The 25,214-nt window shown below is 46.3% G+C and overlaps 2 protein-coding genes across 4 annotated transcripts in view; one reads left to right on the top strand and one right to left on the bottom strand.

Moving 5' to 3' along the window:
* The window catches only part of LOC306938320 (vesicle-associated membrane protein 2-like), a 20,030-nt gene extending 16,650 nt beyond the window's left edge, over nucleotides 1-3,380 (bottom strand). Inside the window, exon 1 of one of the 2 annotated variants that reach the window (XM_079522440.1) lies at nucleotides 3,362-3,380. In XM_079522440.1, coding sequence (XP_079378566.1) covers nucleotides 3,362-3,363 — 2 coding nt within the window. In that variant the 5' untranslated portion in view covers nucleotides 3,364-3,380. Of the gene's footprint in view, nucleotides 1-3,098; nucleotides 3,203-3,361 lie in introns of those variants that run through there. The other variant, XM_079522439.1, reaches the window with a different exon arrangement.
* A 6,252-nt stretch (nucleotides 3,381-9,632) lies between these two features.
* The window catches only part of klhl7 (kelch-like family member 7), a 45,253-nt gene continuing 29,671 nt past the window's right edge, over nucleotides 9,633-25,214 (top strand). For both annotated transcript variants that reach the window (XR_013791654.1, XM_079521741.1), the window contains exons 1-10: nucleotides 9,633-10,179; nucleotides 11,204-11,306; nucleotides 12,744-12,837; nucleotides 15,459-15,583; nucleotides 16,010-16,185; nucleotides 16,693-16,867; nucleotides 17,274-17,416; nucleotides 22,439-22,552; nucleotides 22,874-23,000; nucleotides 23,995-24,196. Coding sequence is in view for 1 of the 2 variants with exons in the window: in XM_079521741.1 (XP_079377867.1) it covers nucleotides 10,021-10,179; nucleotides 11,204-11,306; nucleotides 12,744-12,837; nucleotides 15,459-15,583; nucleotides 16,010-16,185; nucleotides 16,693-16,867; nucleotides 17,274-17,416; nucleotides 22,439-22,552; nucleotides 22,874-23,000; nucleotides 23,995-24,196 (1,418 nt within the window). In the remaining variant the exon portion in view is untranslated. The remainder of the gene's footprint in view (nucleotides 10,180-11,203; nucleotides 11,307-12,743; nucleotides 12,838-15,458; nucleotides 15,584-16,009; nucleotides 16,186-16,692; nucleotides 16,868-17,273; nucleotides 17,417-22,438; nucleotides 22,553-22,873; nucleotides 23,001-23,994; nucleotides 24,197-25,214) is intronic.

The following is a 25,214-nucleotide window of genomic DNA, read 5'->3' as shown; positions in this document are numbered from 1 at the left end:
GGTTAGGTATAGGGTTAGGTTTAGGCATAGTTTTACTGGGGTTAAAAACCTCTTGGGCCCCATTGCCCCCGCCGGCTGTCCACCTCTGAACAGCTCTCAGCGGATCAATGGAGACCCAATTGGTCTCCGGTTCCAACTCCGACATTGCGGATTTACCCCTTTTACCCCCCTGGGGTTTAAGAGGTTAGGAATAGGGTTAGGTTTAACCGTTAGGGTTAGGTTTAACCGTTAGGGTTAGGTTTAACCGTTAGGGTTAGGTTTAACCGTTTTCGACCTTTCCAAAGCTAAAACAACCTGCGGTAATAACCTATCTCTAACTTGAAGCCTCATGCAGACCACTTTCATTCGATCTCTACTGCTCTCTACAACAACAGATCTCTCTCTCCTGCTCTCTACAACAACAGATCTCTCTCCCCTGCTCTCTACAAGAACAGATCTCTCTCTCTCCTGCTCTCTACAACAACAGATCTCTCTCTCCTGCTCTCTACAACAACAGATCTCTCTCCCCTGCTCTCTACAACAACAGATCTCTCTCCTGCTCTCCACAACAACAGATCTCTCTCTCCTGCTCTCTACAACAACAGATCTCTCTCTCTCCTGCTCTCTACAACAACAGATCTCTCTCCTGCTCTCCACAACAACAGATCTCTCTCTCCTGCTCTCCACAACAACAGATCTCTCTCCTGCTCTCCACAACAACAGATCTCTCTCTCCTGCTCTCTACAACAACAGATCTCTCTCTCTCCTGCTCTCTACAACAACAGATCTCTCTCTCCTGCTCTCCACAACAACAGATCTCTCTCTCCTGCTCTCCACAACAACAGATCTCTCTCTCCTGCTCTCTACAACAACAGATCTCTCTCTCCCCTGCTCTCTACAACAACAGATCTCTCTCTCCTGCTCTCTACAAGAACAGATCTCTCTCCTGCTCTCTACAACAACAGATCTCTCTCTCCTGCTCTCTACAACAACAGATCTCTCTCTCCTGCTCTCTACAACAACAGATCTCTCTCCCCTGCTCTCTACAAGAACAGATCTCTCTCTCTCCTGCTCTCCACAACAACAGATCTCTCTCTCCTGCTCTCTACAACAACAGATCTCTCTCTCTCCTGCTCTCCACAACAACAGATCTCTCTCTCTCCTGCTCTCTACAACAACAGATCTCTCTCTCCTGCTCTCCACAACAACAGATCTCTCTCTCCCCTGCTCTCTACAACAACAGATCTCTCTCTCCTGCTCTCTACAAGAACAGATCTCTCTCCTGCTCTCTACAACAACAGATCTCTCTCTCCTGCTCTCTACAACAACAGATCTCTCTCTCCTGCTCTCTACAAGAACAGATCTCTCTCCTGCTCTCTACAACAACAGATCTCTCTCTCCTGCTCTCTACAACAACAGATCTCTCTCTCCTGCTCTCTACAACAACAGATCTCTCTCCTGCTCTCTACAACAACAGATCTCTCTCCTGCTCTCTACCACAACAGATCTCTCTCTCCTGCTCTCTACAAGAACAGATCTCTCTCCTGCTCTCTACAACAACAGATCTCTCTCTCCTGCTCTCTACAACAACAGATCTCTCTCTCCTGCTCTCTACAACAACAGATCTCTCTCCTGCTCTCTACAACAACAGATCTCTCTCCTGCTCTCTACCACAACAGATCTCTCTCTCCTGCTCTCTACAACAACAGATCTCTCTCTCCTGCTCTCTACAACAACAGATCTCTCTACTGCTCTCTACAACAACAGATCTCTCTCTCCTGCTCTCTACAACAACAGATCTCTCTCCTGCTCTCTACAACAACAGATCTCTCTCCTGCTCTCTACAACAACAGATCTCTCTCTCCTGCTCTCTACAACAACAGATCTCTCTCTCCTGCTCTCTACAACAACAGATCTCTCTCTCTCCTGCTCTCCACAACAACAGATCTCTCTCTCTCCTGCTCTCTACAACAACAGATCTCTCTCTCCTGCTCTCTACAACAACAGATCTCTCTCTCCTGCTCTCTACAACAACAGATCTCTCTCTCCTGCTCTCTACAACAACAGATCTCTCTCCCCTGCTCTCTACAACAACAGATCTCTCTCTACTGCTCTCTACAACAACAGATCTCTCTCCCCTGCTCTCTACAACAACAGATCTCTCTCTCCTGCTCTCTACAACAACAGATCTCTCTCCTGCTCTCTACAACAACAGATCTCTCTCTCCTGCTCTCTACAACAACAGATCTCTCTCTCCTGCTCTCTACAACAACAGATCTCTCTCCCCTGCTCTCTACAACAACAGATCTCTCTCTCCTGCTCTCTACAACAACAGATCTCTCTCTCCTGCTCTCTACAACAACAGATCTCTCTCTCCTGCTCTCTACAACAACAGATCTCTCTCCCCTGCTCTCTACAACAACAGATCTCTCTCTCCTGCTCTCTACAACAACAGATCTCTCTCTCCTGCTCTCTACAACAACAGATCTCTCTCTCCTGCTCTCTACAACAACAGATCTCTCTCTCCTGCTCTCTACAACAACAGATCTCTCTCCTGCTCTCTACGAGAACAGATCTCTCTCCTGCTCTCTACAACAACAGATCTCTCTCTCCTGCTCTCTACAACAACAGATCTCTCTCCTGCTCTCTACAACAACAGATCTCTCTCCTGCTCTCTACAACAACAGATCTCTCTCTCCTGCTCTCTACAAGAACAGATCTCTCTCCCCTGCTCTCTACAACAACAGATCTCTCTCTCCTGCTCTCTACAAGAACAGATCTCTCTCTCCTGCTCTCTACAACAACAGCCGCTGGTCAAATGGAAGAGAGATTAGTGGATGCAAGCTGCGTGCACGCACGCACCCGTTTAGAACAAAGATGGATGGATTTGACAGCCAGCGCGCACACACGCACGCACGCACGCACGCACGCACGCACACACACACACACACACACAGTAGCCTATATATGTGATGTTCGCTGGAAAAGTAATTAAGGAAGCGATGAAAAGAAAACGCGAAAAGTATAAAGTGTAACGCAGTAAGGACCGGCCTGAGACAATGAAATAAAGGATTATAAAAAGTGCAAAAAACACTTTAGAAGCGCACGTAAACTGTTACATTTTGGAGCGATGGTTCAGCGAGTGATCATCAGTGACAACGGTGAGAAATGTCCCGTGTGTCTGACACATACATGGGATTCATTTATCCTGACTTCAACCTGCGAGGCGACATTCACAACGTCTGCGATATTTAAATAATCATTTGAACGCATTAAACCAGTACAGATATACCTTCATACGTAAATAATGTAGGCTAAATAGTTATCATTCTATGGAATCATATATAATATAAATATATAGTGGCTGGGTAGTCCTACTCACATCTCGGCTGCAGCGGCTGGTGATTATCAGAGAGAGAGAGAGAGAGAGAGAGAGACGAGCGCACGCACACACACACACACACACACACACACACACACACACACACACACACACACACACACACACACACACAGAGAGAGAGAGAGAGAGACTCTCCCAGTTGAATCCAAATCAGTCGCGCGATTAATTCGCGCAGTATAAAAACTGTCCGCAAACAATTAATATTTCCCCTCACATAGGATCTGTGTCCCTTCTTGTATTGTTGTTGTTTTAACTTGAACGCTTCTTCTTCTTCTTCTTCTTCTTCCAGCAATAATAATGAATAAAGTGCGCAAGTGGTTTTATTTCTAGGTCTCTGTTGCAGTGTCGTGAATCTCGTGATGTGACGCCAGACGCCCAGAGACACTCATCCCCTGGGAGGCGGATGGTCTCCTCTAGGGTGACCAGATGTCCCTCTTTGCGTGGGACAGTCCCTCATTTCCAAGACCTTTCAGGCGTCCCACAAATTGAGACTGTCCCACATTGTGACTGACATGCAGGCAATGTGTTCAAATGCCCTAATAGTTAGTCCCCTTATAGTTGGCCTTCTGTTGTAAAGCTCTCAGTGTCTCTTCCTGCAAGATGTTTTTAAGCCTGTTAAAATAACTAAATAATAAAAATAAATAAAGCAAGATTTTAAAACAAAATGTGAGACACCAGAGGAGTTTATAGCCTACATGATAGCCAATAGGCCTATGGTTGAATATGACATCAAGGCATTTAATAGCAACTCAAGTAAGTTGCTAACCTGGTGACTTGTCCCACACAAGCGATACTTCTGTCCCTCAAATGAACAGTTTGGATCTGGTCACCCTAGTCTCCTCACGTCCACGGTGTCCTCCTCACCTCATCCCCTGGGAGGCGGATGGTCTCCTCACGTCCACGGTGTCCTCCTCACCTCATCCCCTGGGAGGCGGATGGTCTCCTCACGTCCACGGTGTCCTCCTCACCTCATCCCCTGGGAGGCGGATGGTCTCCTCACGTCCACGGTGTCCTCCTCACCTCATCCCCTGGGAGGCGGATGGTCTCCTCACGTCCACGGTGTCCTCCTCACCTCATCCCCTGGGATGCGGATGGTCTCCTCACGTCCACGGGGTCCTCCTCACCTCATCAGCGCATCCATTCCAACATTGGTTCATCTAATAGCTATACTACTATAGGCTGAAGGCAGGCGTGTGTGTGTGTGTGTGTGTGTGTGTGTGTGTGTGTGTGTGTGTGTGTGTGTGTGTGTGTGTGTGTGTGTGTGTGTGTGTGTGTGTGTGTGTGTGTGTGTGTGTGTGTGTGTGTGTGTGTGTGTGTGTGTGTGTGTGTGTGTGTGTGTGTGTGTGTGTGTGTGTGTGTGTGTGTGTGTGTGATAATGTATTGTCGGAATTTTGTCGCCCAATATGCCCGTTATTTAAAATGATATTAACTGTAGTGAGTCCGCTACAAAAGTTTTAACTTTAAACAAAAGTTTAACTATACACTATTATTAGTAGGCCTATACATTATGAAAAATGGAACATTATAACTTATAAGTACCTTAATTTGGACCATAAACAGTCACATGATACAATTGCATACAACCATTTTATTTAAATACAGAATGAATCACTGCTGTGAACAAAACAAAAACAATTGAGCCTTTTTGAACATTTTTCTTTTTTCTCCACGTGCATGCACTGCATCGCTTTAGCATTTTTACAGTCTAAATAAACTGTCTTTGTTCAATGAATGAAAGCCAGAGACAAAAAATGCTCTGAATTTCTAAAATGCAAGTCAAAGCTTGCCAAGCGCTTCGACAGTGATCTCCAAGCTCAGCTGGACAACCTAAAAACCCAACGAAACAAGCTAAGACATATTGTTACTGCCATGACCAAATCCGCCAAAAGAAACTCTATTAATAATAAAGCTGAGGAAAACAAAAACAATCCTCGAGAGCTCTGGAAGCTACTCAACAACCAACTAGGCTGCGGTCAGAAACTGAAAACCAGGTTTTCAAACATAAACAATAAAGCGAACGACACTCTCATCACTGACAAGCTTGATGTGGCCAACTACTTGAACATCTTCTTTACAAACATAGCAACAACACTGGTTAACAATCTGCCCTCCCACTCTGGGCTCTTTGGTGTAGAGCACATTGAAACCTAGGTGTTTGTAAAGATGATTTTAAACTAGTTATGGTAACAACTGATGAGGTACTTAAGAAACTGAGTGCCCTCCAACCCCACAAGGCCACTGGCCATGACAATATTCCCTCCAAATTTCTCAGAGACTCAGCCATCTCTATAGCTCCAATCATCACCCACAAACCTCTCCATCAAACAGGGACAGGTCCCCCAAGATTTCAAACTGGCCAAAGTAACCCCCCCTGCACAAGAAAGGGAGTAAATTAGACCCCCGCAACTACCGCCCTATTTCTATTCTAAGCTCCATCTCGAAAGTGATGGAAAAATAGTCTATGAACAGGTTGAAAAGTATCTTGCCACTAATAAATTAATGTACGAGTTCCAATCTGGCTTCAGAACATCCCACTCCACTGACACATGCCTTCTCTATTTGAGCGACCACATCAAACATGAGGTGGATGCTGGCAAATACTGCGGCATGGTCATGCTGGACCTCCAAAAGGCTTTTTACACCGTGAACCACTCCATGCTGGTTAACAAGCTAAAAGCAATTGGTTTTGATAGCACATCCGTGAGCTGGATGCAATCCTACCTTCAGATTGTGACTGCAACTTGTTCCTGTTCGCAGATGACTCGGCACTGCTGGTCTCGGACAGGAACAAACTGCAGGTTGAAAATGCCCTCAGCTCTGAACTCGGTAGAATCTGCACCTGGCTCGCTGATAACAAACTATCTTCACACATGGGGAAAACGGAATCCATTCTCTTTGGATCTAATAGTAATCTCAGCAAGGCAAATGGCTTCTTGGTTAGAGTGGGTGACAATGTTATCACACGTAAAGATGAAATTACCTACCTTCCATCCTGGAGGCTAATCTTTCCGGTGATAAAATGGCCACCAACGTAATCAAAAAAGTCAACCAAAGAACAAGATTCCTTTACAGGATCTCCTCACTGGTCAACAAAAACACCTTGAAGACCTTAACAGGAGCCCTCGTACAAGGCTTCTTTGACTATGCATGCACCGTAGGGCATGATGCCTCTCATGATGCCTCTCGCCCTACGCATGTCTGCGTAGGGCAGGGTTCCCCAATACATTTTCCTCAAGGGCCATATTTTGACTAGGGAACCAGGCTGGGGGCCGAGTCCGCACGCGCGGTTTTTTATTTTTTCATGAATTAATTAAAAATTGTTCTCAACCAGTGGTCCGGGGACCACCAGTGGTCCTTGAGGGGGTGCCCAGTTTGACATGCATAGGCTACTGACCCCCATCTAAAAAAAAAAACCTTTTAAAAAAAAGAAATCTTCCAGGGGCCACCAGGGGGCGCTCTGCGGGCCGCAAATGGCCCGCGGGCCGCCTATTGGGGAACCCTGGCGTAGGGCGAGAGGCATCCTGAAAGACCCCTTTCACCCAAACCACAGACTCTTTGCCCTTCTTCCATCCGGGAGGCGCTATAGGACTATTGGTTCCTGCACTAGTAGGCTCAGGAACAGCTTCTTTCCTGTTGCTGTCTCCCTGCTGAACTCTGCCCCTCCTCAATGACACTGAACAATGATACCCCCTTCCTCCTACCCATCTGAACTCTGCCCCTCCTCAATGACACTGAACAATGATACCCCCTTCCTCCTACCCATCTGAACTCTGCCCCTCCTCAAGGACACTGAACAATGATACCCCCTTCCTCCTACCCATCTGAACTCTGCCCCTCCTCAATGACACTGAACAATGATACCCCCTTCCTCCTACCCATCTGAACTCTGCCCCTCCTCAATGACACTGAACAATGATACCCCCTTCCTCCTACCCATCTGAACTCTGCCCCTCCTCAAGGACACTGAACAATGATACCCCCTTCCTCCTACCCATCTGAACTCTGCCCCTCCTCAAGGACACTGAACAATGATACCCCCTTCCTCCTACCCATCTGAACTCTGCCCCATCTCAATGACACTGAACAATGATACCCCCTTCCTCCTACCCATCTGAACTCTGCCCCTCCTCAATGACACTGAACAATGATACCCCCTTCCTCCTACCCATCTGAACTCTGCCCCTCCTCAATGACACTGAACAATGATACCCCCTTCCTCCTACCCATCTGAACTCTGCCCCTCCTCAATGACACTGAACAATGATACCCCCTTCCTCCTACCCATCTGAACTCTGCCCCTCCTCAATGACACTGAACAATGATACCCCCTTCCTCCTACCCATCTGAACTCTGCCCCTCCTCAATGACACTGAACAATGATACCCCCTTCCTCCTACCCATCTGAACTCTGCCCCTCCTCAATGACACTGAACAATGATACCCCCTTCCTCCTACCCATCTGAACTCTGCCCCTCCTCAATGACACTGAACAATGATACCCCCTTCCTCCTACCCATCTGAACTCTGCCCCTCCTCAAGGACACTGAACAATGATACCCCCTTCCTCCTACCCATCTGAACTCTGCCCCTCCTCAATGACACTGAACAATGATACCCCCTTCCTCCTACCCATCTGAACTCTGCCCCTCCTCAATGACACTGAACAATGATACCCCCTTCCTCCTACCCATCTGAACTCTGCCCCTCCTCAAGGACACTGAACAATGATACCCCCTTCCTCCTACCCATCTGAACTCTGCCCCTCCTCAATGACACTGAACAATGATACCCCCTTCCTCCTACCCATCTGAACTCTGCCCCTCCTCAATGACACTGAACAATGATACCCCCTTCCTCCTACCCATCTGAACTCTGCCCCTCCTCAAGGACACTGAACAATGATACCCCCTTCCTCCTACCCATCTGAACTCTGCCCCTCCTCAATGACACTGAACAATGATACCCCCTTCCTCCTACCCATCTGAACTCTGCCCCTCCTCAATGCCACTGAACAATGATACCCCCTTCCTCCTACCCATCTGAACTCTCATGCTCACACCATACATACAGTAGCATTATGGCTTGTGTGGGTGTGTATATATATATGCATACTTCTTATTTATACTTCATTGCTTATTTTTCTATTTATTTCTCTATTTATTATATACTACTGTACATACTGTACATTCTGTACATTCATCAACAAGTATATTTATTTCCATTACTGTATTACTGTATTGCACTCTGGCTAGACGCCACTATTCATTTCATTGTCAAAGTATTTGTATACTATGTGCAGTGACAATAAATTTAATCTAATCTAATCTAATCCTCCTGGTACCACAGCACCACAAAGGCCCTTAAAACTAGGCTCCAGACTTCCCAAAACAAACTGGTCAGGCTCCTACTTGGAACCCACCTCACCCCTGCCCACTTTGACAGACTGGAATGGCTTAGGGTCAACGACAGAGTACAGCATCTTGCAATGGGTCTGGTCCACAAGATTCGATACTCCACCAAGATACCCATGTACCTGTCTAGATACTTGTTAACGAAGTCCACACCCACAACACCAGAGGGAGTGCAACGAACCATGTTCAACCCAGATTCGGCACAAACAAGGGACTAAATTCTTTCCGCTCCTATGCCACCAAAATGTGGAACGCCCTACCAACAGTCATTAAGACATGCAAATCCCTTGACTCCTTCAAAACCGCTCTCAAAGGGCACCTACGGACGGCTGCAATTTGAAACTGGCCCCCGTACAAATCTGAATCCCTATATAGATGTTTTGATGAATTGAACATGGTGGACCCTCCTGTAAACAAGTGTAATGCTTCATTGGGTCGTCCACTCACAGTTAACAGTCTTTGTATTGAGTTTGTGCTTGAAATGTACTGTAATTCTGCAAACTGTTAATAAATATTTCAATCAATCAATCAAACCAACCACCAATACAAACTTACTGCAAAAATAACCTTAATAATAGAGAAAATGTCATAAATGAATACTGAAACCAGATATACGTGCTATGTAAACTCTTAATTTCCATTTTCCAGCCATTCGGTTAAAAAAAAAAGAAAGAAAAAAAAACCTAAATAATTTGGCGACCGCCTGAGGGGTCGCGACCCACGGGTTGAGAACCCCTGGTCTAGGGAGTGCAAGAACAGACCTCTCATTTCTTCCCTGTAGAGGGCGACAAATGACAACAATTTCTCCCAGTCGAGTCGAGAAGAAGACGACAGCACCATAGAAGAAGATATTAAAAACAGAGAAGAACAACAGAAGACACAGCAGGGAGTCAGTCAGTCAGTCAGTCAGAGAGGTACAACTAAGTAACTTATATATGTTTTGTTATTTTCTCGGCATAACAGCTCTAGCTCAGTCAAAGCCAGGATTGCCTCCATACGAGTCCTTTCAAAGCGAATTCAATCAGGATCTCTCACAGCCTCTCTCACACACATTTAGCACCGGGTAGCTAACTGAAGCTAGCTTCTCCCCTCCAAAACAAAAACAACAACAACAAAGGGACTGACACTGCAGAGCTTCGGGCTGCATGCTGATTGGAAGACAAGACACTGTGGTGACACTGGTGGGAGGACTGGGAGATAGAAGGAAGGACCACCACCATCACTGGGATGGCTGACAAAGCCTCATCACCATCATCACCATCATCAGCTGCTGCTGCAGCAGCTGCTGCAGCTGCTAAGAAGAAGACGGAGAGAAAGTGTGCCATAAAGGAGGAGTACAGGCAGCTGTCCAGTGTGATGGGAGTCATGAACACCTTGAGGAAACAGGTCTGTCTGTCTGTCTGTCTGTCTGTCTGTCTGTCTGTCTGTCTGTCTGTCTGTCTGTCTGTCTGTCTGTCCGTCCGTCTGTTCTGTCGTTCTGTCTGTCTTGTCGTTCTGTCTGTCCGTTCTGTCTGTCTGTCTGTCTGTCTGGAGCAGCGGTGGCCGAACGGTTTGCGGAGCGGTCTTGATACCGGAAGGTCGCCAGTTCGAATCCCTGGATCAGCATTCAGCACGTTAAAATTACCACCGCTGAAGTGCCCTTGAGCAAGGCATTGAACCCCTACCATGAAATGTTCTATGAGCAGGGTGTGGCTGTAAACAAGCATCTCGAGCTTAGTCCACTTCCCTGGGTAAACAAAGAACTTTGCTTTGTTCTGTCTGTCTGTCTGTCTGTTCTGTCGTTCTGTCTGTTCTGTCTGTCTGTGAGAGGTTGGAGTGGACAGAGATAATAAAGAGCATGTAGTGTCATCATCATCAGAGTTAGTCGTAGCCCCTTTCGGGCACCCTCGGTTAGCCTTTCTGAATTTTTGGACGCGGTACCCTAGGGTCCCTGACAGCTTATTCCACCCTCCATAGGATGCAGATGTGCTAGCCGCAATTTGCAACTCTAGATTTTTTTTACAATGGGATGAATCTAGAGTTGCAATCCCCTCCATTGACTCCCCACTCATCCAATTTGCGTTTGCGATCTGCTTGTCTTAAACGATGTTAAACTCACCAACATTGCAGCTGTAGTCCAAGCTTGAATTATCCTCTTTCAATCTGCCGAGCTTGTTTTTCATAAAAATCCCCTGTAGTCATGTTATGAACTACTTTCTGTCCAAAATATTCCACAAGTGATATTCCGAGCCGCCATTTTGTAATTTTTCGACAGGCCGTAAAACAAGACGTGAGGGGGAGAGCTTGTTTAATAGAATCTTACATGCGCAGGTAAGACACCCAAAGAAGAGGCCGACGCAGCGCGACGCCCCGTCACGCACGGCCTTCTGTGTGATGTACTGTCTGTATTGATGTACTGTGTATATTTCAGGGTACGCTGTGCGATGTGGTCCTGGTGGTCCAAGGAAAACACTTCCCTGTGCACAGAGTGGTGCTGGCTGCAGCCAGCCACTTCTTCAGCCTCATGTTCACCAGTGAGTGCACGCACGCACACACACGCAGTCACGCACACAGTCACGCACGCACACACACGCAGTCACGCAGTCACGCACGCACACACACACACACACACACAGTCACGCACGCACACAGTCACGCACACACACACACACACACAGTCACGCACGCACAGTCACGGACACACACGCACACACACACACACACACACAGTCACGCACACACACACACACACACACACACACACACACACAGTCACGCACACACACACACAGTCACGCACGCACAGTCACGCACACACACACACACAGTCACGCACACACACACACACACACACAGTCACGCACACACACACACACACACAGTCACGCACACGCACATACACGCACACGCACACAGTCATGCACACACGCACGCACGACACAGATAGGCCTGTCACAAGTATTCCATAATCGCCTAGTTGCTTATTTGACATGATCTCAATCATTTATATGACATGATCTCAATCATTTATATGACATGATCTCAATCATTTATATGACATGATCTCAATCATTTATATGACATGATCTCAATCATTTATATGACATGATCTCAATCATTTATATGACATGATCTCAATCATTTATATGACATGATCTCAATCATTTATATGACATGATCTCAATCATTTATATGACATGATCTCAATCATTTATATGACATGATCTCAATCATTTATATGACATGATCTCAATCATTTATATGACATGATCTCAATCATTTATATGACATGATCTCAATCATTTATATGACATGATCTCAATCATTTATATGACATGATCTCAATCATTTATGACATGATCTCAATCATTTATATGACATGACCTCAATCATTTATATGACATGATCTCAATCATTTATATGACATGATCTCAATCATTTATATGACATGATCTCAATCATTTATATGACATGATCTCAATAATTTATATGACATGATCTCAATCGTTTATATCACATGATCTCAATCGTTTATATCACATGATCTCAATCGTTTATATGACATGATCTCAATCATTTATATGACATGATCGCAATCATTTATATATGACATGATCTCAATCGTTTTTTGCATAATCAACCGTCATAATCCAAAGTTTCCATGTTGAAAAATGTCTGTATACATTTTCAAACATTTTCCAATAGGGGGGGGGGGGGGGGGTAAGCGACCGACAGGTGTGATGTGTGAACGGTTTGGGGGACCATTTAAAACAAAGGCGGCTTGCATGCTGTGGTTTGCAAGGGCTGCCCAAGGTAGGCTATCTATCTTTTGTTGTTTTTCTTGTTTGTCTTCGAAGTTAGACTGGGCCGGCTCTCAACTGACTGGGCCGCGGCCCGCGTGGTGGCGGCGGCCCAATGAACCCTACGCCGGTGGGGGAAATAAGAACTCTCTCTCTCTCTCCCCCCTCTAGCCAGTATGTTGGAGTCCACGGCCCACGAGGTGGAGTTGAGGAGCGCTGAGCCTGAGATCATTGGACTGCTGGTGGAGTTCATCTACACAGCCAGGTGCCCCCCCACACACACACACACACCCAATACAAATAGACCGCTACAACAACGAGAAAATACATCATAAATAAATACTGAAACCAGATATAATCATTAACCCATTTAGGCCTTTAACAATGTAGTTATGAAGGTCTATAAGGGTCCATTTGGTTACTAACTGTCCATCATTTAGCTGGGGATTCCATTAAGCACCAAATGGACCCTTATGGACCCGGTCTGTAACTCTGAGAGTGTATGGGTTAAGGAAAGTTTATGCATGTCTTACTATGTAAACTCTTAATTTCCATTGTTCAGCCATTCAGTTGCCAAAAATGGCGACCCCCCGAGGGGTCGCAGCACCCTGGTTGAGAACCCCTGTGCTAGACGCTGGAATAAACAAGTTATTCCTAATATTAACTCCTTCAGTGCCACCTGGTGGACACCAGTTTTGGTCCTGGGTTTGATTGATTGATTGATTGATTGATTGATTGATTGAAATATAACAGTTTGCAGAATTACAGTACATTTCAAGCACAAACTCAATACAAAGGCTGTTAACTGTGAGTGGACGACCCAATTAAGCATTACACTTGTTTCCAATAGGGTCCACCATGTTCAATTCATCAAAAACATTTAGAGACGTACAAATAGACACTTCTATATAGACAAAGGACAGAACAGGAATTCATCATAAAGGAGGTAAAAAGGGAAAAGAAACATATACAGTGAGGGAAAAAAAGGGGTGGGCGGTGGGGGGGATTCACGTTCAGCTCCGTTCATTTGTTTGTTTTCCTTGGAGGAGCTGCGTTGGGTCCCCAAGTCGGCTCCGTGGCCGTACCTTGAGTTGGCTGTGTGGCCGTGACCGTCTCTTGTGTTGTCCTTGCGTTGGGTCCCCAAGTCGGCTCCGTGGCCGTACCTTGAGTTGGCTGTGTGGCCGCGACCGTCTCTTGTGTTGTCCTTGCGTTGGGTCCCCAAGTCGGCTCCGTGGCCGTACCTTGAGTTGGCTGTGTGGCCGTGACTGTCTCTTGTGTTGTCCTTGCGTTGGGTCCCCAAGTCGGTACCTTGTGTTGTCCTTGCGTTCGTGTTTGAGGGATTTCGTGTGTTTGAGGGATTTGTGTGAGTGCCACTATTCCCAATTCCCATTATAAATAAAATAAAGAAAATGTAATTCTATTGTGCATGTCATCACCTGCACACCGGATTAGAGGAATTTTCAAAATATAGATTAAATATTGGCACTTAAATATGGTCTTATAGTGGTCTTATAGGTCATAGGTCATAGGTCTTATAGTGGACAATATTAGTTTTGTGCAATTCTCTTTATTCAGACCGCAGCCATCTTGCCAGCAAGGTGACACTTCCCATAGACAGCCCATTCATCCAAACAGAAAAGTCCTCTGTAATTATATTAAACAACGTCAAAATCACCAACATTGCAGCTGTACGGAAAGCTTGAATTATCCTCTTTCTATCTGTAAAGTGTTTGTTTCATAAAAATCCACCGTAGACATTTTATGAGCTGCTTCTTGTCAAGAAATTCCTTGCAGATGTTTTTTTTTCCTAAGTGCTGGAGTTTGGAAGCGCTCGTTGACTATCACTCAACGGCCCGTGCGAACCACCTGTTTAGAGGCAGCAGGAGGTTGCTCTAGGCTGAGCTCACACGGTTAATGCAGTGCTCTATGCTTGTTGGATGAATGTTGTGTAGTGTCATGGCCGCCCCAATGCATTTCCAATGGGAGTCACATGGTTTGACACAACATTGTGTTGTATGGGGGGGAGGGGCGCAGTCGAAACACAGCTGAAAGCCATACAACAGCTTGTAGTCCAAAATGTAGTCCAAAAACCATGTGACTCCCATTGGAAATGCATTGGGGCGGCCATGACACTACCCAACGAGCATAGAGCGTTGCATTAACCGTGAGAGCTCAGCCTTAGGCCTCACTCACACGGTCGCAACACTGCATTGCTGTTGTGAGTGTCATGGCCGCCCCCAATGCATTTCCAATGGAGGTCACATGGTCTGTTGTATGGCTTTCAGCTGTTTTTCGACTGCGCCCCTCCCCCTCACACAACACAATGTTGTGTCAAACCATGTGACCTCCATTGGAAATGCATTGGGGCGGCCATGACACTACACAACATTCATCCAACAAGCGCATTACAGGTGTGAGCTCAGCCTTACTGATAACAAACTGATTTAACCATATTTCTGTTGTCCTTTTCTTAATTTCATAGGCTCAACATTCTTGTCTGGTTATCAACGGTAAAACATGCTTTATCTAATTAAATAGAGTTTGCTTAAAAGTAATCCAAAAGTAACTGAAAATAACCCCCTACTTTTTAAATTGTGGTACTCGGATTACGTTACGGACTACAATTTTCAGCAAGTGACTTGTAACTGTAAGGGATTACTTTTTAAAAGTAACCTTCCCAACCGTGCGTGTGTGTGTGTGTGTGTGTGTGTGTGTGTGTGTGTGTGTGTGTGTGTGTGTGTGTGTGTGTGTGTGTGTGTGTGTGTGTGTGTGTGTGTGTGTGTGTGTGTGTGTGTGTGTGTGTGTGTGTGTGTGTGTGTGTGTGTGTGTGTGTGTGTGTGTGTGTGTGTGTGTGTGTGTGTGTGTGTGTGTGTGTGCGCGCGTCAGGATCTCGGTGAACAGCAGTAACGTCCAGTCGCTGCTGGACGCGGCCAACCAGTACCAGATTGAACCGGTCAAGAAGATGTGTGTGGACTTCCTCAAAGGACAGGTCGACGCCACCAACTGTCTGGGTGAGTGAGCAGAACCACCAACTGTCTGGGTGAGTGAGCAGAACCACCTACTGTCTGGGTGAGTGAGCAGAACCACCTACTGTCTGGGTGAGTGAGCAGAACACATGACATGACATGACATGTCTGGGTGAGCAGCACACATCCAATATGATCCTCATTGATGAGGACTATGATATGGACTGATGTGTCTGTGGTGGTGTCTGTAGGCATCGCCGCCCTAGCAGAGTGCATGGACTGATGTGTCTGTGGTGGTGTCTGTAGGCATCGCGGCCCTAGCAGAGTGCATGGACTGATGTGTCTGTGGTGGTGTCTGTAGGCATCGCGGCCCTAGCAGAGTGCATGGACTGATGTGTCTGTGGTGGTGTCTGTAGGCATCGCGGCCCTAGCAGAGTGCATGGACTGATGTGTCTGTGGTGGTGTCTGTAGGCATCGCAGCCCTAGCAGAGTGCATGGACTGCCCCGAGCTGAAGGGGGCAGCAGAGGACTTCGTCCAGCTGCATTTCACCGAGGTCTACCGACTGGACGAGTTCCTGACGCTGGACGTCACTCAGCTCACACGCCTGCTGCACCAGGACAAGCTGACGGTCCGCGCGGAGGCACAGGTACGCACACACGCACGCACGCACGCACGCACACACACACACAACTAATTCAGCTTATTATACGTGAGAGTACGTTTATAAACTTCAGTTATTAACGTTCAAGCAAGGAGTGAAGGAATCACATTCCAAAATAAGCTGATCTACAAGTTGCTATGCGGTGCTTCCCAACCTGGTGCCGACAGTTTTGTTTATATATGAAGACCGTTTGCTTGAAGATCTGTCCATTCCATACTGACAGCGACCAGAAACATCATCACGTTATTTACCAAGCGAAACGCTTGGTAAATAACGACTGTGTGACTGTGAGGCAAAAATGAGCTACAGCCGCGATACACACAAATGAAGCCTTTACGCCTCCTTTGGTGAATGAGACTGAGATTGAGTGTACGGAGAATACACCCTCCTTTAGTTACTTTATTTACGTACACCTGGGTGTAAATTTCCTTAGTGAATCTGGCCCTGTGTGTGTGTGTGTGTGTGCGCGCGACTGTGCGTGTGCGTGCCCAGATCTACGACGCGGCGGTGCGCTGGATGAAGTACGACGTGTGCCACCGCCAGCAGCACATGGTGGAGGTCCTGGGCTGCGTGCGTTTCCCTCTCGTCTCCAAGACCTTCCTGTCCAAGACGGTGCAGGCCGAGCCGCTCATCCAGGACAACCCGCAGTGCCTCAAGATGGTCATCGGTGAGTGCACGCACGTACACACGCACGCATGTACGCACGCACGCACGCACGCACGCACGCAGAAATATATGTAATTGGCCGCCGACCCCCATCTGAAAATATGTTGTTCCAGGGACCCTCCGCCCAGAAGCAAATATTTTAGTTAAAAACATTCTCTCTGAAAGAATATAATATTCAAAGATTTGCGCCACATTTTCACGATCTTTCAAACATAGCAGACCTACAAGCTCCTACGAGCTTGTAGATCTGCTTCATTTTTCAATAGTTCAAGTATAACATATTGCTTAAAACACCAAAAGGGGTTCCCGCCGCAGAATAGGTTAAGGAGGTCAGACACAGACTAGACATTTTTTTTATAGACACAGACTGACACAAATGACCAGCTCCGCCTTCCCTCTGCCCTCAGGCGGGATGCGCTATCACCTGCTGTCCCCCGAGGACCGCGAGGACCTCGGCGAGAGCAGCCGACCGCGACGCAAGAAACACGACTACCGCATCGCACTGTTTGGAGGCTCGCAGCCGCAGTCCTGTCGCTACTTCAACCCCAAGGTACAGTTCACTATTCACTCCATGTTTTACTTCAACCCCAAGGTACAGTTCACTATTCACTCCATGTTTTACTTCAACCCCAAGGTACAGCTCACTATTCACTCCATGTGTTACTTCAACCCCAAGGTACAGCTCACTATTCACTCCATGTTTTACTTCAACCCCAAGGTACAGTTCACTATTCACTCCATGTTTTACTTCAACCCCAAGGTACAGTTCACTATTCACTCCATGTTTTACTTCAACCCCAAGGTACAGTTCACTATTCACTCCATGTTTTACTTCAACCCCAAGGTACAGTTCACTATTCACTCCATGTTTTACTTCAACCCCAAGGTACAGCTCACTATTCACTCCATGTGTTACTTCAACCCCAAGGTACAGCTCACTATTCACTCCATGTGTTACTTCAACCCCAAGGTACAGTTCACTATTCACTCCATGTGTTACTTCAACCCCAAGGTACAGGTCACTATTCACTCCATGTTTTACTTCAACCCCAAGGTACAGGTCACTATTCACTCCATGTGTTACTTCAACCCCAAGGTACAGCTCACTATTCACTCCATGTTTTACTTCAACCCCAAGGTACAGCTCACTATTCACTCCATGTTTTACTTCAACCCCAAGGTACAGGTCACTATTCACTCCATGTTTTACTTCAACCCCAAGGTACAGCTCACTATTCACTCCATGTTTTACTTCAACCCCAAGGTACAGCTCACTATTCACTCCATGTTTTACTTCAACCCCAAGGTACAGTTCACTATTCACTCCATGTTTTACTTCAACCCCAAGGTACAGGTCACTATTCACTCCATGTTTTACTTCAACCCCAAGGTACAGTTCACTATTCACTCCATGTTTTACTTCAACCCCAAGGTACAGTTCACTATTCACTCCATGTTTTACTTCAACCCCAAGGTACAGCTCACTATTCACTCCATGTTTTACTTCAACCCCAAGGTACAGTTCACTATTCACTCCATGTTTTACTTCAACCCCAAGGTACAGTTCACTATTCACTCCATGTTTTACTTCAACCCCAAGGTACAGGTCACTATTCACTCCATGTTTTACTTCAACCCCAAGGTACAGGTCACTATTCACTCCATGTTTTACTTCAACCCCAAGGTACAGTTCACTATTCACTCCATGTTTTACTTCAACCCCAAGGTACAGCTCACTATTCACTCCATGTTTTACTTCAACCCCAAGGTACAGCTCACTATTCACTCCATGTTTTACTTCAACCCCAAGGTACAGTTCACTATTCACTCCATGTTTTACTTCAACCCCAAGGTACAGCTCACTATTCACTCCATGTTTTACTTCAACCCCAAGGTAATACTGGTACAGTTAAATCAGGGGTGTCCAAACTTTTCAAAGGGGGGCCATATTTCTAAAATATTAAAACAAGGACCAACTACATCTCCTGACATAATGTACCGTCGGACCATAACACATTTAAACCATCCAACACCTAAAACGCCCAGGACGAAGTATCTTCGTCTTATCTATTAGTAACGCCCGACGCCCAGGACGAAGTATTGTCCAAAAGACGAAGTTTATCTATATGAGAACGGATCGCATGGCTCCACAGCCTGGGAGCGCCTGTTGGGCAATCCTCGATGTTGTGCAAGAGTGAGACGTCATCGAAAAACTCCCTCCCCTGTTTAGCCGACGAAAACGAAAATCTTAAAACATTAATAACTCGCGATCTAAATCATCCCGTCTAATTATGAAAAAAAATCCTGTGTTAGACGGCCCTCCGCGGTCCAGTCGCTAGTCGCGATAGATTTTTTCTTACCTCCCGTTGTTGTCGATCGACTCTAGAGTGGTGTGGCTATTGTTAGCTGCTACACACACATTCACAACAACATCCGGTCCGTCGGTAAAAGTGGTCCGTGTTTATAAATCGACTGGGCGCTATAATGTAATGGATTAAATAACCCTGGTCGTTCTAGGTGTTAACCATCATCATTAATATTTAATATCAATGGTCTTTTGTCAGGTGTGTGCTGTGAACAAATGAGGATGAACTAGAAAAAGTGCCCTTCTGGGCACAGGTCTCCACCAGGAGGATAGGAGTGTGTGTGATGTTTGGAAAAATGTTTAGGAGTAATATACACATGTTTATGTGTGTGTGTGTGTGTGTGTGTGTGTGTGTGTGTGTGTGTGTGTGTGTGTGTGTGTGTGTGTGTGTGTGTGTGTGTGTGTGTGTGTGTGTGTGTGTGTGTGTGTGTGTGTGTGTGTGTGTGTGTGTGTGTGTGTGTGTGACGCAACTTGGCCTGTTGTAGCGCCACCATGAGGCTGATTTGAAAACTGTCAAGTGGCATTTCTTCCTCAGCCTAGTAGTGGGAATAGGCATGCACAGTTTCACTACAATCTGACGCTGCGTTGAGGAGTTGTGGCGATTTGTACAAAACGGGCTACTCCTGAAAACTTTAGAAGCCAATCGTAGCCAATCAGGATGGATAATTATGAGAAATCAAACAAATCACATGATCACATGACTATGGAGAGCATGTGTAAGGATTTGCGTGAAATTTGGATAAAATCTGAAGGAGTAATATTAGAAAATGTGTTTTACATATGTCGGCCTCCTGGTGGCGCTATAAAGAGCAGATGTGAAAAATTCCAGGCAAAGGTTTTTTCTTGGCCTCTAGGGAGTGTGCATACATGGTTTTACACAGATCGGTGCAGTTATAGGTAAAAACACAAATCGGCCAGTTATAGCGCCACCATGAGGCTGAGTTGAAAATATTCAAGTGGCATTTCTTCCTCGGCCTAGTGGGAATGTGCGTGCAATATTTCACGGAAATCACACGATGTGTTCATGATTTGCAGCATTTTGTTTGAAACGGAGCACGCAGCCAATCGTAGCCAATCAGGATGGAGTGTGAAAAATCTGAAAGACCCGTTTCGTTGAATGGCTCTAGAGAGACTGTGTACCAATTTGCGTAATGTTTGGACAAAATCTGTAGGTGTACTGTCAAAACATTTGTTTTGCACAAAGCAGCCTCCTGGTGGCGCTATAACAGGCCAATGTGAAAACTTTGGAGCAGAGGTTCAGCTCTGGCATCCAGGGAGTGTGTGTGCAGAGTATGGCTGCGATCAAGCCAACGGTGCCAGAGATTAGCTGTTCACAGATGGACACACGGACACACGGACGGACGGACGGACGGACGGACGGACACACGGACGGACGGACGGAGTGCAAAACATACTCTCTCCCCATGCCTTCGGCCTGGTGGAGACAATTACAGTATTTATATTTATATATTTATATATTTATATATTTATATATTTATATATTTATATATTTATATATTTATATACCTCAGATGATTACAGTATTTATATACCTCATCTCTCACCAACGGCCACCAAAAAGTGCGACTCTCTCCCTGCCCTCCTTCAAAACCACCATAAGTAGGGATGGAGCACGTTCATTTTTGAGTGGTGTAAACCACTCCTACAACTGGCTTTGTTATTGAGTGGTGTAAACCACTCCTACAACTGGCTTTGTTAGTGCAGAAAAAATGAGCATGGTTGCTATGTTCACCCTGTTCACCCGGGTGTGATTTCCTACAACTGGCTTTGTTAGTGCAGAAAAAATGAGCATGGTTGCTATGTTCACCCTGTTCACCCGGGTGTGATTTCCTACAACTGGCTTTGTTAGTGCAGAAAAAATGAGCATGGTTGCTATGTTCACCCTGTTCACCCGGGTGTGATTTCCTACAACTGGCTTTGTTAGTGCAGAAAAAATGAGCATGGTTGCTATGTTCACCCTGTTCACCCGGGTGTGATTTCATTACGTCAGACATGATTTCATTACGTCAGACAGGCTATATTACACCACTCAGTTCACACGGGTGTGATTTTTTTATTGATAACGATCACCTTATCGATCAGCTAATCTCCGCCACCGTTGGCCCGATCCATGCCAAACTGTGCACACACACTCCCTGGATGCCAACGACGAACCTCTGCCCCAAATATTCTTCAATGGCCTGTTATAGCCAGTACATAGTCATGTGATCAACACGGATCTGCAGCATTTCCCATCTTCCATCCTGGCTAACATTGCCTTGCAAAGTGGCCCGTTTCGTTGTCCTGCTCATCCAGAATTCTGATCTGGCTCTGCATTTCCTCAACAAAATGAAGAACATTGTTGCAAAAAAAAACAAAAAAAAAACATTTATATTACTCTCACACAGTCCTATCCTCCTGGTGGAGACCTGTGCCCAGAAGGGCACTTTTCTAGTTCAATATGTAATTCAACAGTATGTTGATCCCTATGTGCGCCCAGTCAACACCACTTTGTTTGTCTTCACTTTACTTTTCATTTCCATTTAATCTTTAGTTTTCTGTGTATGTGCCTTTTTGATGAATTGAACAAGGTGGACCCTCTTGTAAACAAGTGTAATGCTTTATTGGGTCATCCACTCCACTCACAGTTGACAGTCTTTGTATTGAGTTTGTGCTTGAAATGTACTGTAATTCTGCAAACTGTTAATACATATTTCAATCAATCAATCAATTCATGTAATTGTCCTTTTTGTTTATTGAATTAAACATTCATTCAAGTTTTGTTTATTCTCGAAATTACACTTTTTCAGTGTCGTCGAGTAATACAATATCATATAGAAAAAACATCACAAGACATCAGAAGATCAGGACAAGAAAAATACCAAAGTTCCATCCATCCATCTTCAACCGCTTATCCGTAGTCGGGTCGCGGGGGCAACAGCTCCACCAGAGTGCTCCAGACTTATCTACAAGCTCGTAGCGCGCCACCGGGTGGCGCATTACTGTGGCGCATTACTGATAGGTACATTACTGTACCTATCTATAACTGTACCTCTGTACATTACTGTACCTATCTATAACTGTACCTCTGTACATTACTGTACCTATCTATAACTGTACCTCTGTACATTACTTGCTGCAAACCGTTAATAATTGAAGTATTCAATCAATGAATGAAAGAGCCTGTCCTGTCTGTGTGTCCTCCAGGACTCCAGCTGGACAGACATCCGCTGTCCGTTCGAGAAGCGTCGAGACGCCACGGCCGTGTTCTGGGACAACGTGGTGTACATCCTGGGAGGATCACAGTTGTTCCCCATCAAGGTTACTGTAGTTATTATATTATTATAATAACCAGCTGTTCCCCATCAAGGTTACTGTAGTTATTATATTATTATAATAACCAGCTGTTCCCCATCAAGGTTACTGTAGTTATTTTATTATATATATATATTTTTTAATTTATCCCACGATTTTGTAACCCATTTTTCACCCCCTTTAATTGTGCCAAGCAGGGAGAATAAAATGTAGCCGAACGACGAGATAATATATAATATTATGCACACTTGTATTCTCATTCTATAAAAAATGTTGGTTAAATCAATTTGTGAGTTATCTGACCTGAACCTTTATTTCCTCGTCCAGCGCATGGACTGCTACAACGTGCTGAAGGACAGCTGGTACTCCAAGCTGGGACCGCCCACGCCGCGAGACAGCCTGGCGGCGTGCGCCTCGCAGGGCAAGATCTACACGTCAGGGGGGTCCGAAGTGGGTGAGTGATAGATCTATAGATCTATAGATCTACATCCCAACAGGCTGGATGGACGGCATCGTGGCTAGTTGCTGGGTGGACAGCATCGTGGCTAGTTGCTGGGTGGACAGCATCGTGGCTAGTTGCTGGATGGACAGCATCGTGGCTAGTTGCTGGATGGACGGCATCGTGGCTAGTTGCTGGGTGGACAGCATCGTGGCTAGTTGCTGGGTGGACAGCATCGTGGCTAGTTGCTGGATGGACAGCATCGTGGCTAGTTGCTGGATGGACGGCATCGTGGCTAGTTGCTGGATGGACAGCATCGTGGCTAGTTGCTGGATGGACAGCATCGTGGCTAGTTGCTGGATGGACAGCATCGTGGCTAGTTGCTGGGTGGACGGCATCGTGGCTAGTTGCTGGATGGACAGCATCGTGGCTAGTTGCTGGATGGACAGCATCGTGGCTAGTTGCTGGATGGACAGCATCGTGGCTAGTTGCTGGATGGACAGCATCGTGGCTAGTTGCTGGATGGACAGCATCGTGGCTAGTTGCTGGATGGACAGCATCGTGGCTAGTTGCTGGATGGACAGCATCGTGGCTAGTTGCTGGGTGGACGGCATCGTGGCTAGTTGCTGGATGGACAGCATCGTGGCTAGTTGCTGGATGGACAGCATCGTGGCTAGTTGCTGGGTGGACAGCATCGTGGCTAGTTGCTGGATGGACAGCATCGTGGCTAGTTGCTGGATGGACAGCATCGTGGCTAGTTGCTGGGTGGACAGCATCGTGGCTAGTTGCTGGATGGACAGCATCGTGGCTAGTTGCTGGATGGACAGCATCGTGGCTAGTTGCTGGGTGGACAGCATCGTGGCTAGTTGCTGGATGGACAGCATCGTGGCTAGTTGCTGGATGCTCGAACTTTCGTCTTTTTCACATCGCTTGTTCTTTACCGTGTGTGCCTGTGTGTGTGTGTGTGTGTGTGTGTGTGCGTGTGCGTGCGTGCATCCTCCCTCCTCAGGCAGCTCTGCGCTGGACCTGTTCGAGTGCTACGACACGCGCACCGAGTCGTGGCAGGTGAAGAGCAGCATGCTGATGGCTCGCTGTAGCCACGGCTCGGTGGAGCACCAGGGAATGATCTACGTGTGCGGAGGAACCGTGGGGAACAACGTCTCTGGGCGCGTGCTCAACAACTGTGAGGTGTACGACCCCGCCACGCAGAAGTGAGTGGGCACGCACACACACGCACACACACACACACACAGCCACAGCCACACACACACGCGCACACACACACACACACACACACACACACACACGCACGCGCACGCACACACACAGAATTTTGCAGATGCCTGATCAGCTCTCGGCTTGGGCAGGCCTCCAATCTGCAGGCCCCTCACGACTGATTTATGGACATTACCGAGGCTTCCAAATATGAACACAAGTAGTTTACATTTGTAGCCAAGCTGTATAATAGCATCCTTAAGACGCTGGTACTTAAGCACCTTGGTAAGGAATGCCTCTTCCAGGCTGTGGTCAAATGTACATGCCACTTCTAAAATGGTCACTTCTCTACTGTCCTCATCAACAACAACAATATCTGGTGTATTAGCTCAGCTGTGACATCTGAAAAGGCATCATTTTCATTATTGTGCATGAACAGTTGAAACACGTGATTTTGGCAGATGATGAACTTATGTCCTTAGCTAATAGGTCAACAATTCTGTCATGGCTAGCAATGTACATTCCCTTATATATACATAGCAGCCATTAAGAATATGCGACAGTGTTTCTGTAAGTGGAGTGCGGCCATGGTGCAGACAATGAGGAGGAAACGTGTTAGGGTACCACAGAGAAAGATGGAGTCTGGTTGGAAGGACCTGTAATCTGGCTTTGACTGTAAAGGTGACTATACCCTCATCAACTGCATCATTCTTGAATATTGTATGAGATACGGTGTGGTCTGCATAGCTTCCCCTGTAGTTTAAAACCAGTCCAGTGTTGTTGTTGTTTTTGCTGTTGTAACATTACAAGGTACCTCCGTGCATTGACTGGTGATATATGGTGTTCTGTATCAAGTACAGTACTCCTTACTGAGATCAAACAGTTGGTAATAATGTCCTCAGAAACTGCTACAGATTCAGAGTCGGGTCGAACCCAGCACAGGGATACTCCAGTTCTCACACAGCTCTAAATGGGTTAAACCCTGTCGCCCCCCTGCCCCCCGTCCCCCCCCCC

This window comes from Electrona antarctica (assembly GCF_951216825.1).
Source record: "Electrona antarctica genome assembly, chromosome: 15".
Classification (NCBI taxonomy): Eukaryota; Metazoa; Chordata; class Actinopteri; order Myctophiformes; family Myctophidae; genus Electrona; species Electrona antarctica.
This window is presented reverse-complemented; position numbering and strand designations above follow the sequence as displayed.